The following is a 17,368-nucleotide window of genomic DNA, read 5'->3' as shown; positions in this document are numbered from 1 at the left end:
TTAACTTTCCAAACATTTCAATTACCGAAATGACTGCCATTGGAGCAGCTGCTAAACAGAACTGGCGGATGTGTCGAGTGTTTTTAATTTTCGCTTGAGCAGTTTTGATTCCGCTTACACCTCCCACCCTCCAAAAAGTCAATGGTTTGTTTGGCGCATTATGCAAATTATGAAACTACAAAAGAAAACTTTCAGGATTTTTACGCCATTTTTTGTTGCGCCACAGCTGTTGGCATTTTCTGCCAATTTTCGTCGAGCAGGAAAGCAAAATATTTCCCCCGATTAAAAGAAAATAGTTCTTACGTATGACAGTTTTCCTCTGCTTTTATTTGATATATATATAGTATTTGTATAATCCAAGACTTAGGTGTCTAGTACAATTCGATTCGTAGAAATGATGCAGCGCCGGTAGAAAATGTGTACCACAGTTAATCGTAGATCTACATCTAAGCTACATAATAAATATGCCATAATAATAATTCGATAAATATCTAAATATTTGGATGTTCATACATATATGATTCATACTTAAAACAGTATTCAATATGCAACTAATCGCTAGTCGTAATTTTGGCCCGATATTTCGCTCGTATGGGTGTGATAGGGAAATTGTAACAAAAAAACATGACGACAATTGTAGCACATGTATTATTAAATCTAAACAATTGCACAAAACAAAAACTCGCATAAATAATTTGTGACTTGTGTGATCTGATTCGATATATGTTGGATTGCTTTGTGCTCTTTGTATTTTGGTTTCTTTAAGTGTTCCTCGTAAGTGTTGTTGTGTATCTACATAAATGAACTACGAACCTAGAAAAATGAGTGAGATATATATATGTGTCAACAAATTATACATTTGGCATGTATTTTATGTAAGTTCGTATATGGCGGCCATTAGGAAACCCATTTCGCTAACTCATCCAGATATGAGCGGAATATCCTAGAGTACCGATTCAACATCCATGTCCTGCTTCCACCGATCCTAAGCCAATGGCGTTGGCGACAGTGTGGTACGTGTCGTTCTGGTGGGCGACTTCGTGGGCGTGGCGGCTCCACTGCTGTTGCCACTGCCGCAGCCACCATTTCCATGAAGCCGGAAAAGCTCACCCACCGTAATGGCCACTTGGACGGCACCTTTTCCCTCCAGCACGTCAGCAGCGCAGCAAATTAGATTCTACAAAAATAAGATTTACACAAATACATTAAGTTTTCATTGGGAGGTTAAGAAAAAATTTGGGAATCCTGCTTTGTTGTACACCTCCAGGCGTTTAATAAAGAAAAGTGTTATTATTTTATTCCTATTACGGAAGTCAGATATGTATATCAATGCAATCTATGAAATTATTTAAGTATCTCTGATTTAACGCTTTTACTATACTTAAATATATAAATATTGATTCCTGATTTACTGATTCTTGTTAAAGAATATGTTTGTGGTAAACTCAACAGTATTTTAAAATGTTTAAATTTAATTCGGTAAATTTAAAAATGTTTGCAAAAATTGCTTTTATTTATTAAATTTCTGGTACTCCACAGTTTTAGGCAACTGGATCAGGTATCAGTGAAATAATAATCTGCACCGATGGGTTGAGTCTTAGCTAAGACACAATGATTGTAAAACTGTAAACGTTTTGTTTTTGGTATATTTTTCGTATATTTTGCTCTTTCACTTGTATATATAGCGCTTATTTGACATTTTGTGCTTAAATTTAAAATGCAACGGGATTCATTTTCATTGGTTTGGAAGTATGTATATGCGTATGGAATATTCCACTGACAAATGTTGAAAAAAAGTTTTGGCTTTAATTCTTATTTTGGAGATTTCTTATATATTCTTTAGTATATGCATGTTAAATACGTGTTGTTCTTCTTAAAAATGTATGACTGATTACAGCTGCCTCAATGCTTTGTCTCCCTTTAATAATTTTGTTAGACTTCTGCAAATATAATATAGATATTTATTTTTTTTTTCTGATGTTGAATGTTTTTTAGAATTTGATTAGATTTCATTTTTCATCGTTTAAGTACATTAGTTTGCCTAAATTAATAAACTATTAATAATGTTAGGAATGTTGTAAGCACATTTTGAAGTTAGGTTGTGTGAACTGGGTTGCAAATAAAATAGATACAGAAATGCGTCGTTTGAAAAATTATTGCTTTTAGAAGGATAGATTATAATAGATCATTTGGGCAGACTAGACTGTCGCCGCTCTTCATTCAAAGGCACTGTTTTGGATTATTATTTATATTTACGTGGTCGTTCCAACATAAAAGTGTGCGCTTTTGAATTGATTCACAATAGAAAGTTACGTTTGGGTATGCACTTTTTAAATATTCACATATTTTGTTATTTTGACACAATTAATTTGTACATGAAAAGTACTTGCACGATGGAATAATTTTGAATGCTTTTCTAGCTCTATTATGTATTAAAAAATCATTTAAACACAACACGACTCACTTAATGCTGTGTACTTGACAAAATAAACTTCTCTCTAATTTCTCTCTGGTCAAAAGAATCCTTTTAAACGGGTAAATTGTTGGGCTATAGATTTATTTCTTCATATATAACTGCTACAACTATTTTGAGTGTCCCCGCTTCAAGTAAAACCTCACAGCTTCACCTTCCTCCAGTAGTTCCATTTTACACTTCCTACAAGAGTTTTCGCTGTCCATCAATCTGTAACAAGTGTGTTTCCTATTCTTTCATCGTAACCTTTTACCTGGTACATGTGTTTGTATATGGTATCGTTCCTATTTCTACAATAATTCATGTTCAATATGAATGGAACTTAAATCTATTTAGTTTCGTTGTAACTTAAGTCAATCACTTTAAACGGTTTGCAAAATTTAGTGAAATGAAGCGCATTGTTAATGTTTTTTCAGTTCAGCACGACTTGAGACGTGGTTAATCAAATGTAAATTTGGAATTTCTTTCTTTAATTCTAAATCCAATTTAGAGTTCAATAGCTTGTACATGAACTAGGAATATGCGGTTACTCGGGGGGTACTTATAAAACGGCTCTATTTTAATTATTTTCTACGGGTATGCACAATCGAAGTCGTTGAAAGATAGCTTTGCTTATAGTCGAGTTATATGTAGGTAATATAAAAATAAGTATGTATTTATGAAACGCTAAATAAAGTTACATATTAATAATATAAATATTATACAAATATTTAGTGCGGAGGTCTTTATAAAATCTGTTAAATTTAGAACAGTCTCTATTAGTTATCATAACGTATTTGTGGATGTTAGTTATATTCAGATGAATAATATAAATAGTTTTAAATAATAAAATTAATTTATAAAAAAACATGATAATTCTAGAAAGATTTTTTAAAAGGAACTTTAGGTTGAAACGCAAATAGAGCATTTGTAATTTATGGAACTTACATTTGAACTAATCAATGAGAATATATTTTATATATGATTGCGCACACCCTTAAATAATTATATAGAAATAGGAGCCAAATATTGATTTGAAGTCTTTACGTTTCCTCTCATTAAATGCCTCAAAGTTTTCTGCTTGTCTTTTGGGGAATTTCAATTTCTTAGGTTAAAAACTTGGTATAGACTTTTTCATAAATATGGGACGTAATCCTAAGCAGTAAACAAAAGCAGCCTCAAAAATTCACTACCCAATGAAAAAGCGCAAAAGCAGCTTTAACTCTATTGTTTTTAGATCTTAACTCTACTGGCAAACCAAGGCGTTATTGAAATGAAGCTGCACTATATAGACTAGCCAGGCAGCGGGAAAAATACCAGCCAGAGGAAGGTGGCGATGAAAACGCATGACAGGATCACTGTCAATGTGTGGGAGTCATGCTTTAATATTGAAGATCCAGCTTCGTTGGTTTTTGCTTTTATTTTCTGCTCAAGCTCAAGTCCCTTGGTTTTCTCCTTCGGTAAGTAGATGCTGAAGACCTCTAGCTTTCGTTTTCCGCTCTTTTGCTGCTCGAAGAACTCGATCCGCTTGCTGATGGCTTCCTTGGTTGCGTTTCCCAGTGCGGCTGCATCCTTCGAGTCCTCTGATTTTTGCTGGTGCGGTTCCTCTTGTTTTTCGTCTATTATTTGATAATGACCCGCCGGTCCTGCAGCGGCCACATCGTGCTCATTCTCCACAATCGTGTGCAACATTCTATTGTTATTATTGCCCTGGAAGTTATGCTGACCATGGGCACTGAGCAGATTGTGTTTTATTTTTTCATATGTTTTTTGCTTGGCCTTCAGCAGCATTTGACCCACTGTCGCTAGTTGCTGCTGGCGTTTGCCCATATCATCATCACGATCCTCAACCCCATCATCATTTTCAGCCCTTGGCTGGCCATTCTCATACAATACATGGTCTAGCTGCTGCTGTTGCTGCTGCAACTGCAACATCTGTTCTTGCTGTTGGCTGCAGGTAGTTGGCTCACTGAATTGCTCTTGCTCGAAGTGTTGCTGCTCCAGCTGAAGATGATGATGAAGCTGCTTATGATACGGATTTTCATCCATGGCAATCAGAGCGGACACTGTGCGCAGTAGGGCCAATGCATTGGGAACTCTATAAACATGGTTGCTGCTGCTGTTGCAATCGTCGCTGCATTGCATGTGGCTGCTGTCATTGCTGCTGCTGATGCTGCCATCATCTTGGACATACACATCAGCATCATAGTCATCGTCAGCACGTGGCAATTGTGGTTGTTGCGGTTCAATTTGTGGCACAACATCTTCACAGGAGCAAATCAACTCCTGCAACCAACACCAATAACAGATGCATCAGTTTCTTGTTTGTATTCTGGGGTAATTTTTGTGGGTGTATGTGTTTGTGTTGTGTGTCTTTGTGTGTGTGTTGGGGATCAAATACACTTAAATGTAAACTAAAATTGTCTAGGCCAAAAAGCGAATCGAAAGCACTCAGGATAATAAAGCATTCAACCAACGCCACCTTGAACCTTTAAGCTAAACATTAACTAGAACTACAGAACAAACAAATTCAGAGTACAGTGCATCTTGAGTAAATTAAAACAGAATTTTTATTACTTCCAGTCATTTTTAAGCCAGTTACTTCAATAAATTGTCAATAACAAGCCGAAGTTTGTTTATATACCCTCGCAGTAAAGATATTTTTAGAAAATTATGTGATGCATAAAAAAAGAGCATCTAAAACAACTTTCCTATTATTTTTAATTAATTTTTTTCCTATGACAAATTAACATTATATTTGTTTACTGTCAGAATCTATTTTATACTGAATAAGGACATTTTCTCATCAAAACCATCGATGTTACAGTTATTTTCATTTATTTGTATGGTAGTTACATATATGATATGCAATAGAAATACAACTCTAAAACTAAAATACTACTTCGCGTAGAAACTAACGCACGGACTTCTGATTCAAATAAATTTTCTTTTTGCAAGGGTATACAAGAATTTGTTAATAATAATTCATCTTAATATATTTCAAAGAGTCTCGTTTCAAAATGCACTATACTTCTATAATAAGGAAATCATATTTCTACACACCTCATCTACGCCAATGCGTCGACACGCCTCCAGAAAGTTATCCACATTCCGCCGGCACCTGGCCATTGTCAACTTATTCTGAAAAGCAGAAAACAAGAATGAAATAAAATGAAAATTGAAGAAAATTCCAAAACACTTACGACACCGGGAGATGGCACATGAATGCTGGCCACTGATCGCGGACGCACATAATTGGCCAAATGACACAGAATAACACCATCCGTCAAAGCAGAGGCTATATCCACAGGCAACGTCATCTTCAGACGCGTTTCAATTATCTATATAAGCAATGTGTTAACTATAGTCATAATTTTTTAAAAATTCCCTTCACACTTACAGTTCTTAACTGCGACATCAATTCGGTTTCTTCCCTTTGGCGATCAAACTCCCGACGCATGGTGAAGCTCAGCTTCTCCGCGGGGATGTCATGGTTCCAGGTAACCGAGCGATGTGTCTTTACTGTGCCCAGTTTTGTGGTGGAGCTGACTGGTGATTTGATGGTGGTGCTACTGGCGATTCCCACTGGGGGCACTCCTCCACCATTGGACGTATTAAATTTGCTTGTGCCATTCTTCATGGGACTCTGTGGCTTTACGTAGCCCAAACAATCCGATGAGTTTGCGGAGGGAATGCCGGTTGTGGATGCTGGCTTTATTTCTGTAATTCGAGAGGGAATCACCTTCTGGATGGGTTTCTTTGGTATAACAACATCATCGACTCCATTTCCGTTCGCGCTTCCATTTCCATTCCCATTGTGACCAATTTGGTTGCTATTTTGTTTCATGATAGACTTTGGCAATGTGTTCGAGGAAGATCCGTTTGAAATGCCCGTCGGTGAGGGAGAAAGATCTTCGTCGTCATTGGGACTGTGGTTGGCATTTGGATGCTTTTGCTTATAGACGCTGTTCTCCTGGTTCCGCTGCTGCTTCAGGGCCTCCTTGTACTCCCTTTTTTCAAAATGAAATGCATAAATTAAAAAAAAAACAATAAATTGATGAGAAAAATACTAGTTTACTCACTTGTAGGTCTGAATATTGCCCAGGCCTTTTCCGGATTTTCCATTAGCGTGGTGAACAGTTCGCTCCTGGTGGTCCAGCATTATGTCGTCGTCCTGATCTGGCGACGAGCCATTACTGGAGCTATTTGAGTGTGCATAGCTCAACTTGCAGGGCGAAGCTGTGGGACTCAGAGTGAGACTTTCATCCACAATGGTACTAGTGCTGGAGGTAAGGGATGCGTCCATTAGATCCGCTTGCGAATGAACCGCACTTGGCAGCGACCTGGGCAAAGTTGCAGCTGCCGAATTGGAAACGCAGTGCAGCGGTGAATCCGTTTTCGATTTAGCAGGAGCATCGTGCGACCAGCGCTTGTCCAAACCATCGCTTGTGTTATATCCCGAGTCGACTTGATGTCTCCGCTGGTTATTAGTGCTGCCAGTGGTGCTAGCTTCTAGGACATTGCCGCTGGAATTATGCCGTGGAGCTCTTCGCAATGTAGTGTATCCATCATAGTTTCCACCTGAGCGCGATCCCTTCTCGTCCTTGGTGGCCTGCGTTTCCAAAAACTTAAACACGTGCACCAGGCCTCGCATGCATAGCTACAAGGTATTAAGGAAGGGTAATTTAATATATGGTATTCGTGTTAAATATTCATGATATGAACTTACACTAGCTGGAGGCGAGGTCAGAGGATTGTTTTCTAGCTGGAGCTCTACCAAAGTGCTCATGTGACGAATCTCGAGAGGCAGGCTAGCGATCTTGTTGTTGCTCACGTCCAGTGAAATCAAACTCAAACAGGTAAGCTCCCTGGGCAGATACAGCAAGTGATTGCTCCTCAACGAAAGCGAACGCAGAGATCTAAGCTCCCCCAGACGAGCGGGTAGATTGGCCAACTGATTATACGAAGCATCCAGATCGGTCAGTGTCTGATCCAATCGACCCAGTTCATCTGGTAACGAAGACAATCGATTGTTGGAAACCAGCAGAACCTGAAGTGGCAGAAAACATATCTCCCGGGGCAGCGAGGACAACTGATTGCTGCGCAAGTCCAAATAGGTTAGCGATGAAAGCTGCTTCACCGATTCCGGAATGCTGCGAATCGTGTTGTGATACAGTAGCAGGGTCTCTAGGAAGGCAAACGTAGTCACTTCCTCGGGCAGCTCGGCGAATCTATTCCGGGAAAGATCTGTAAATGGAAGCAGAGGGCATACATACATACATTAATTTGGATCAAGTTGTTGGATGTTGAGTGAACCCGAACCCTTATTCCATTTGACACGCACTTCCATTTCCATTTGCACTCCACGCCACAGTGGAGCGCCTGACCTCAATCTGCCGGCAATTTGATTTGCCTCATTCCAGCCAACAGGAAGAGTAATGCAAGTAAGACCGCATTGCTCGACTTTTGAATGCCCTCTGTTCTTTTCGTGTTATTTATAAGATTTTATAGAATTACATCAAATAATAACTAATAACATAATAACTAGCATCGCAACGATTTACCCAACATGTTATGCAAAACTCTAATATTGCTGTCTTTGGGGAGAGTCGAAGACTTGGAAATCCCAGCATACCCTTTGTAATACCGGAGAGAATTCCAAAAAGTGGGCAAGTGCGTTTGGAGTGGGCAATTAATTTACTAAATGAATTTGCATGCAAAATGAGCGCAAACAGCACGAAAACTGCGGCTTTGTGGGGGAGTGGTTATGAATAAATCAACAAAAAAGAAGGAAAACCTAAAAAATACCGTGGCACACTGACAGGAGGTGAAATATACGTGTTGTAATTTTGTATTAAATATTTATTTTACAGAACTATTTTTTCTGTTTATTATGAGGTTTGTAGCATAAGTAAAATATAAATTGGAAACTATTAATTTAGAAGACAATGCGATCCAATCGTTTTGTCTGTGTAGCAAATCAAAGCAAACGTAATCAACGTTAAATTGCGTAATGAAACGAAATGAAAAATTGGGCAGATCGAAATAAGCGTTTACAGAAAAGTATTATTAATTGAAAGCTCTTTGTACTTGCAAATGACTAAGATTATCAAAAAGTATAATGCTTGCTATAGTGAGTATGCTTTTTTGAATTCCGTTTCTACTTATTGTAAGAAAAGAAACATTAACATTATAGAGATACTTAAAATATGTATTAACCAATGCACATAACAAATATATTGATATAATATATATATACTATGTGTATATTAATATACTCATATAATATTATAGGTATAACTGTTTCTCTATTGGAATATGATGATAATGTGCATGCTAGTGGATACCGTTGAACCCAACCAAGTGAAGGAGTGAAGTTTGGAACGGGGGTTCCATATTATCCGATATGCAACAGCCTGTTTAGAAGTTACTTCCAAGAATAGTCAGTTCGATAGGAAAATGAGATCAAACAAAGAAATGATTTTCAGCCAGCGGATGTATTCGACTTGGATCTCTGCCTTTCATTTAGAGCCAGATGAACAACACATTTTTTGATTTTACTTTTAATTACAATACTGCGTATACCAACAATATTTAAATGGTAGAAATCCAGTATGTTAAAATTTAAATAAGGTGTCTGCTGCTCTTCACCTTTTTCAAGTAGTTAGAGTGCTTGGCAAACAGTGCGTAAGTTGGTGAATTTTAATAGCCATATCGTAAAAATTAACGACTCGCGGACCAGTCTGGTACTTCCCCCCACCTTCCTTTAGGCGCATTTTACGCAACTTGCCAAAAACACAGTGAAAACCAGAAATGAGCAATTGCTGGGGCAACTAAAACTGGCTAGCCTGAGTAAGTGACTGATTGACTGACTAACTGACTGAATAACTGACTGCGGACTGGCGACAGCTGCGAATTTACGCACTGGGGAGTCGCTGAGACTAGACTTTGTAGACTATGCACATATATCTTCCTGCGAACAAAGCTGTTGAATGAATGGGAACTTGACTTCGGTAGCTTCTAGACAGTAACCTGCCACATGGAGAGCTCCTACTTCTGTTGCATACAATATGAGCTCACAGTGATGCAACGCTAAAAAGCGGCAGCAGTTCTACACTAACAGAAAAGGTAAACATGTGTCTTATGAAAGATTTACTTTACAAACAAAAAAATATAAATGATTCTCGACTAAAAAAGCAACGTATACTAACAGTAATAAACTACAAACTATATATCTTAGCATTTCTATAAAGATTGCAACATTTTTCACGAGTGCATAATCCTTTTTTTGTTGCATCCTGTTGAGTTGAATAAACCTTTGCCGGCCAATGACGTCGGGATGAGATGGCTTCGGTTGAAAAGTTGTTCGAGGATGCGGAAATTGGATTTCCCTGATGCGGAGGCATCAATTTAGGACAAAATGGGACCAGCACTTTGTACTTTGAACCTGCAGACCCGTGACGAAGATATTTTTTAACTCTACCGACACCTGCTCGATTCTGCTTTCACTGGCAGCTTTCCAAGAGTTTCCACTCTATTTCCCCGCTCATTCCCCCTTTTGTTGGCCCCCAGCTGGCTTTTGGCCAACTTCAACGCAATGCGACAGGCGAAAATGTGTTTTTTACGTCTCGCAAAATAAATCAAATTGTTTGACACGCCGAAAAAAATGCAAAGTGCCATCATTGTTTTGTTTGCGTCTTTTAATATTCGCGTTACTTTTTAATTTCCATTTTTATCCGACCGCCTGAGGCCCACCATAATGCCATAAATACTGCAAAAATTGTCCTCAAACCACGCAGGCATTTTATCCAGCCGAAAACTGGGTGCGCCTGGGGATTTGGAACAAACATGGATTCAAGCAACGCCCAAAGTCAACTTTGCCAACGAGCACGCACAGCCATGGAACAATTTGATGATGTTAGTGGAGCAGGAAACGTCTCGGTTATGACGCTCCTTGGAGGTAATAGATATTCAAACAATTGCATTTACATAAATTCCTCTAGAAAACTAAATAGCGCGTGGAATTTAAAAGTAACGTCAATTTAGTCATTTCTTATTTTAGACCACACGTAGAATTGGCCATTTTTGTAAATAAATATCTAAAAAAAACATTTGCAACATATATATTATTGCAATATATTTACAGTTTTACGATTGACCAGATTATGCCATAAATGGATAGATATGAAGATAAAGTTGCTATCTGTTTGATAAAGGCAATAGTATGATAGTCTTTATTAAAATATTTCAGAAAACTATCAATATCATCCTTAACAGTTTATATCCACACACACCCTGATAGTGAATAGGTGCAAACCACAAAAAAAAAAAATCATGTGGCAGACATTGAGTGGCATTTCCATTTCAATGGGCGTGGGCCCAAACCGGAAGAAGCAAAAAATTAAATTGATGGCACTCCAACGGTATTGGCAAATGGAGCTTTATATCGTTTTCCTCAGCTGTTGCCTTCTGCGTAACTTACTGTTGTAGCCATGTGGGCGGATTCTCCACCAGCACGAAATGGAGCTGGAGCTCGTTGCCCATGCCGTCGCTACTTTATTTGGCTCGCGGGGTATTTTATTTCGACTTTGCCAAATATGAATGTGGATGTGGAAGCCTCCACATGTCTGTACATTGATATTGACTGACCATTAGGAAAACGAAGGGGCACAAACGGGAACAGTGGATTCTATTGATGGATTTATTGAAATTAATTTGTCTGAGTGTTATTGCTAAATTGGTGTGCCTTAAGTGGGGCGATGAAAATATGAATCATTATGCAAAGGGCAGGAGAAAATTAATGGGAATTTTTAGAAGGCAAATGCTGTAGGGAGCCAACTATACATACATCCACGGCTGTATGTACATACTTACATGAATGGGAAACACACATAAATGCTGATAAGCCACCAAACCATTATTGGCATTCCTTAAACTATTTTTTATCGCATAACATTTTCCCAGAATGAAAATATGATCAATTCTTCCAGACTTAAAACCCCTAACGAGCCACTTAGCAATAAAGTTTTGTTTATTTACATTACACTCTCTGGAACTGTATTGAAAACCACTTGAGAAGCACTCTCATATATAGGGCAATGTCCCAACTAAATGCGCACATCAAACTAATCAAAATAAATAATATGGAAAATCGCGTTTGGGCCTTGCTCCGTCGATTGATTACTATTTGATATTGGAAGCTGGAAGCACTCAAAATACAGATACACACATGTATGTATATATATAAATACATACCGATTTTAATTCCCAAGACAAGCACACACGCCCACTTCCCTAGAAGTCTGTTCTACTTTGTTTACTGAAGACTCTGTAATTTCGCGTAGCATTTCTTCTTCATCGCCAGCCTGTTTTCCATGCTCATTTAATCACAAAGCAAACAGTGGAAATCTGTGTTGGCCAAGTGTAAACATCCAGGAAAACAAAAATTTAACAAATATTTGGAAGCAGCTATGTTTTCGTTGTTTTTTTCTTGGTGTTTTTTTCCAAATTCAAAGTGTAACAGCTGTGTTATCCTCAGTCACATATTTCCAATGCAAAAACAAACCAATGAACAAAAGGTTTTCCTTACAGTAGTACCTCCTCCGTAAAAGACTTCTTGAAGCTCAGATATGATAGTTTTTAGGCAAAATTTAACCACTCAATATGTAGATAAGGTTGGACTAAGCACAGGATTTTTGCGTGATTTCTTATAAAGTATTAACAATATGTGAGCTAATAATTCATTGCAGCGTGTGCCCACTGTAATGAGTTCTTGTAATCAGATCTATATTTTTGTTCTCTTAGATTCTCTTCTATGAGCGCGTGCTGTGCACAGCAATTAAGAAACTAGAAACAAGTGCCCGTCGCCTGTTAAATAATGCTTACATTTATAAATTAATGGAAATGACTCAATGCATAATACGCGTTTATCTGTGTCAAGTTTGTACTGCCCTCAATTTGCCAAGATATGTACGTATATATAAATATAAACATATATGTATGTACATATAGCTACATAAGTCGTTCAACTGCAGATAAGCAAGCGAGGAGACAAGCAAATTGCATTTATCGCTGAATTAATAATGTTATTTTTAACCCGCAATAAGAATGGGGTGCATTTAGAAATGGATATAATATGTATAAGGGGTACGTGATCCATATGCAATGGCCAGAAATTGTGTGTGTACATATGTAGTTCCTGCTCATTGAATAATTTGTTTACCAAAAAGCTGAAAGCAAGGCATTATAATAGTGTGGGAAAGTCCATACCATAATAATGCCACTATCTAAGTCTTCTTTATTTTGACACTATTCAACTCAATATTACAAAATATTTCTGTGGGAAGGTAGGTGGTTACCGAAGGTAGTGTGTTTTGTTCAATTGTCTGTAATGTATTAGTTTAATTTTCTTTGACATATCCATTTCTTAAGTATTTATTTCACAATCGACATTCTGGGGAAGTACTTTATCATGATAGCATCGCTAAGTCCAATGATTTTTTATGTTTTTCTTTCTGCATTGTGCATGCAAGCCATGAACCGTGCAGTTTGACAGCCACTGGAGATAAGCGACGTGCTGCGGCGGTCGCATTTCCTCTTTTGTCTGCTGCAGACGGAGAATAAATAGCAATAAAAGTACAAAAAACCAGACTAGCTGTCTTTTTATGCCCCATCATATTTACAATGCAAACAACAAATATACGCGTCGGATACACACGACAAAAGCATTTCCCCTCGCTCTATAAGTTTGCTGTTGTTTTGTTTGCCGGTACTTTGACTTCTCCAAACAGAAAAGATTTTTTGTTCTCGGTCACTTGGCAGACATTTCACTCAGTCTACGAAAGTATTCATGAAAAGTATTATGACTACAAGAAAATCCTCTACAAGGGTCTACTAAAAGGGTTTTTAAAAAATGTAATATTTAATTTTTATTAAAATTGGTAATACATATATGTATGTACGTACATATAATTTATAAAGTAATCTTTAAATTCTTGAAGTGTGGCTATAAAAAGTCTGATTGGGAACTGTTCGCCAGCTGCTGAAGAAAAGGAAACTATTTTGTTATATCAAGGACATTATTCTAAGATCTTTGGTTTTATTATATCCCTGTGAAACCACTTAGTGACGAAGGAAACCAGCAGTTATCTTCCGACAAACTAATCTAAAAGTAAAAAATAGTTTAATAAAGTTTGAGTTAAAGAGTAATCCAAAAACTCCCTGGCTATAAAAGATCATAGTGGACAGCACTTTCCTTAGCTGCTCGAATAAAGGAAGCAGCTGTCCACTTATGTGCTAAAGGACACCAAGAACGAGGTTTTTTGTACCAACTTCCTTGTTTATGGCTATAAAAAGTCCCAGTGAACAGCACTTTCGTCAGCTGCTGATTCCTAAGCCGGCGCCAATGTTGCGGTCTGCGCAGCTGCTGTTGCTGCTGCTGCAGAGAGTTGAAGTTGCTGCGGCATGTTGCTGCTTCTGTTGCTACCTTCTTGCATTTGCTTGCGCTTCTCTTCTCACAATTTCTGCTGAGGCCAGCTGCAATTTTGTACTCGTTTTTTGCTTTTTCCTTCTCGATGCAATTACTTTAAACAATTTCCTGCTGTTGATTTTTCGCTCTACTCGATTGACTCTTTCTTGTGCCGGCCTTTGTCTAGGTTTTGTTTATGGTTCTGTTTGATTTACGTGACACGCGTGTTAATTAAACGCCCCAAAGGAATGCAATGCGAAAAGTGGGGTGGGGTGTCCGCAACAACAAATGATTTTAGGAAATGCTGACAGGCGCCTGCCCATTCCACTTAACTCCATGCCATTTCGGGGGTTGCAAATGGCATGCGTGCAAATAAAGAAAGGAAAATGGTCGTGTATCCCCATTTTTCCTGTTTCTGTTCTTGTTTCTTTGACTTTCTTTTGCTTTAGAATCATCGATTTCTTGGAAACTCAAAACCCTTGTGGTTGCAAGCCATTAAGGCTAAGAGCCGTTGCCACCTCTTAAAGTCCACCGCCCCCACATGCAAAACCCTTCGCAGAGGGTGGCTTCATTGTTCTCGAAGAGGCAATTTGTAGAGGTTCTTTGCTAGGGTGTATTTACAAATATTTTCCCTAAAGATTTACCCTTAACGAGAGGTTCAACGTATCTCGATTTCCCCCTGTTTACCATTTTCCACATGTCCATTCACACCAAATCCAGCATTTTAATTAGTAATTAGTCACGCCTTCGCAGCCGATGACTCAATTGCTGGTGAGAAAACGCATGAAACTTATGAACGAAAAACCGGAAGCTCTGTGGCTCTCCATGTGGGGAAGGGTTTTCCAAAGAAGAAGGGATCGTTTCCCCATTTCGAACAGATAGCGCGTGACCATAAGTCACGGATTGTACAGCTTAATTCAAAAGCCAAGTCACGTAGTTGGAAAACGGGGAGCGGATTGGAAGGAAGTTAAAAATATAATTCCTAGGTTAGGAAGGGAAAAACAAAACTTTTTTTTTCAAATTCCTTTTAAAATATTTGTATATTTGATCTCTCTAGTTTAATTAAACACTGTTTATATCCTAATGTTCACTTTCACTACAAGATAAATATCGAAGTGCAGATTTCCATTCAGTTCACTTAATTGATTAATTTGTGTCTGCGTTAATCAAATTTAATCTTAATTGAATTAACTATAGACAAACTATACGTTTTGAAAATTTTCATTTGTTTATTTTTGTTAATTTTCAATTTTTGGATGATAAATAAAAGGCACGGGCTAAGTGGAATTTTTATTGAGTTCTTTCCCCATTCTATACCAAATTAGCTTTCAATTTATGACACAATTTATTTTTATCTCTCTGCCCAGGCAATTAATCTTCGCAGTCCAAAAATAAAAAATTCCCTTCTATTCCAGAAGTTTTCACCGAAAATACATCGAAGTACAGTGCGTCCTCTGAAAGGCGACATTTCTGGTTCATAATTTAACTCAGTCTTGATTATTACAAATTAATAATAACAACTATGTAGTTGGAATTTTCTTCGCGCAAGTAATTAAAACAAGAAACTAAAAGTATAGTATATAGTATTTCATAGTTTGTTTTGTTTATCATATAATAATGAACATTATCTTCGATCTGTGAAGGATGGTTAAGTGATAGGATATAGATAAATTGGCATATCTTGCTTTTTCAGCGATTAGAAAATGACAGCTAACCTTATCTACGTGTCCTTTCGCCTTTCACAGCGTTTACTGTATGTGTATACAACAAACACAAGTGAAAATCGATGAGAGACATGTCCCGTTGTGAGAACATCTGTTCGAGGGTAGCAGCAGCTGTGCGAGGGGGCGGGGTCCTGGGAGAGGGTGGACTTTTGGGTGGGTATTTCCCACTTACTATTTCTCTGCTGGTGCATATTTTTTGGCCCTAACAAAAACGAAAGTTGGTTGAACTTCGACGAAATTGCCGTGCCGGCTGTAGCGAAAATAAAAATACATAAGTAAGGATAACACGAATAGTGCAAAGTGGCGGAGAGCGAAAAAGGTGGTAATTATTGTCCTTGAGCGCAGTCCAAAAAAGGAGAGAATGGGAGAGCCGAAGAGAGAAATAGCAGCTGATGGGAGGACAGAAAAGGAGAAAAAGGATGAACCTCCGACGGCTGCTGCAAATTATTGATTTTCAAACAACAAAAGGAAAATTCGCCACTGCAACGGAGATGGAAAAACTTCGGTGGCTCACCGGCAACAGCAACACACCTCCTTTTCTTAAATGCCGCACCCTAAAGGTATACATATACGCCAATTTAATGAAATGATAATGATAATTTATCAGTACTTGTACTTTTTCTGACGTCAAAACAAAACTAATTTAAGAACTAGCAATGTCCTAAAGACCATTTCCAAACCTTTATTAATTGTTAAGTATTATGTATTACCAAACAACATTTCTGTTAGTATTTAGTAATAAAAATAATTTATGCAATTCTACATTATTAAATTTGATTCGTGAACTAAACAATTTAAGCCCTTGTGTCTGCGGCCATGGAACCTGCTTGTAAAACACCTTTTCTTTGTTCTCCCTTTCGAATACACGCTGTACAAAAGTAGTACCCACCTGCGATGACGGTGTCGGTGAGAGAGTACTTCGTTCCAGTCCTGGGAAAGTCCTTCAGCTTGCGATTGGTCAGGATCAGTTCACCGCTGAAGTGCGCCTCTTCCAGGATTCGTTCCAGGGAGCGCGTCAGCTGGGAGTGGCTGAGCAGGGCGGACGAGGTAGAGGAGGAGGTGTTGCCAGTGTTGCCTATTCCAGATCCAGATCCCGATCCCGCTCCAGATCCTGGAAACGAAGCCGACCCGCCGCCGATGGCGCTGCCAGCGGCGCTGCCGACGCCGACTGCTACGCTATGTAGGCGTTGGTAAACCGTTGCTGCCATTTCCCGTGTAGGCGTGGCGACACTTCTACACACTTGCACACACACACGCACGCGCTAAACTATCACACCGATAAGGAAACGCAGCAAAGTGCCGAAAGAAACCGAAACTAGAAACTAAATTCGCTCTATTGAAACACACGCATCTCGATTATTTTCCATTTAGTGTTCGTCTTCTTGGCTCATTGATAAGATTTCTCGGAATTGGCTTTTCCTTTTGCGGCTTCCTTCTTGCTTCCTCTTCTTTGCCTCCTCGCACACACGCGCACTCACACGCACAAACTCACGCAGCGTACGAGCGTCAAAGCACTGCGAAAATCGAAAAACAACTGAATCGGTTTATGCGATGCTACATGGGCAGCGCTGGAAACGTCGCTGTATGTTTAAAATCAGCGTGCATTTGAGCACTATCGATAAAATACCACAATGCGCCGATGACACGAGCGCTCCATTCCTATCGCAATTTGAAATATCAGCAATGATACTTTTTGTATGATATTACTTTAAATAAGTTATTTAC

The 17,368-nt window shown here is 38.4% G+C and overlaps 1 protein-coding gene across 2 annotated transcripts; it reads right to left on the bottom strand.

Moving 5' to 3' along the window:
• Nucleotides 1-299: 299 nt before the first annotated feature.
• Nucleotides 300-17,198, bottom strand: LOC120444950 (leucine-rich repeat and calponin homology domain-containing protein). Of its 2 annotated transcripts, XM_039624956.2 has the most exons (8): nucleotides 16,533-17,198; nucleotides 7,182-7,699; nucleotides 6,535-7,112; nucleotides 5,853-6,462; nucleotides 5,656-5,793; nucleotides 5,516-5,593; nucleotides 3,770-4,738; nucleotides 300-1,177 (listed from the first exon to the last, which is right to left on the bottom strand). In XM_039624956.2, exons 1-8 carry the CDS (start codon nucleotides 16,849-16,851, stop codon nucleotides 986-988), a joined length of 3,402 nt encoding a protein of 1,133 aa, XP_039480890.1. In that variant the 5' UTR covers nucleotides 16,852-17,198; the 3' UTR covers nucleotides 300-985. The 2 variants fall into 2 exon arrangements, with proteins under 2 accessions (XP_039480890.1, XP_039480889.1); XM_039624955.2 differs by lacking the exon at nucleotides 3,770-4,738 and having other exon boundaries at nucleotides 16,533-17,194.
• Between the last annotated feature and the right edge of the window lie 170 nt (nucleotides 17,199-17,368).

Source organism: Drosophila santomea, chromosome 2R (genome assembly GCF_016746245.2).
Source record: "Drosophila santomea strain STO CAGO 1482 chromosome 2R, Prin_Dsan_1.1, whole genome shotgun sequence".
In the NCBI taxonomy this organism is placed as follows: Eukaryota; Metazoa; Arthropoda; class Insecta; order Diptera; family Drosophilidae; genus Drosophila; species Drosophila santomea.
The sequence above is the reverse complement of the archived record's forward strand: the minus strand, read 5'-3'. Positions and strand labels throughout refer to the sequence as shown.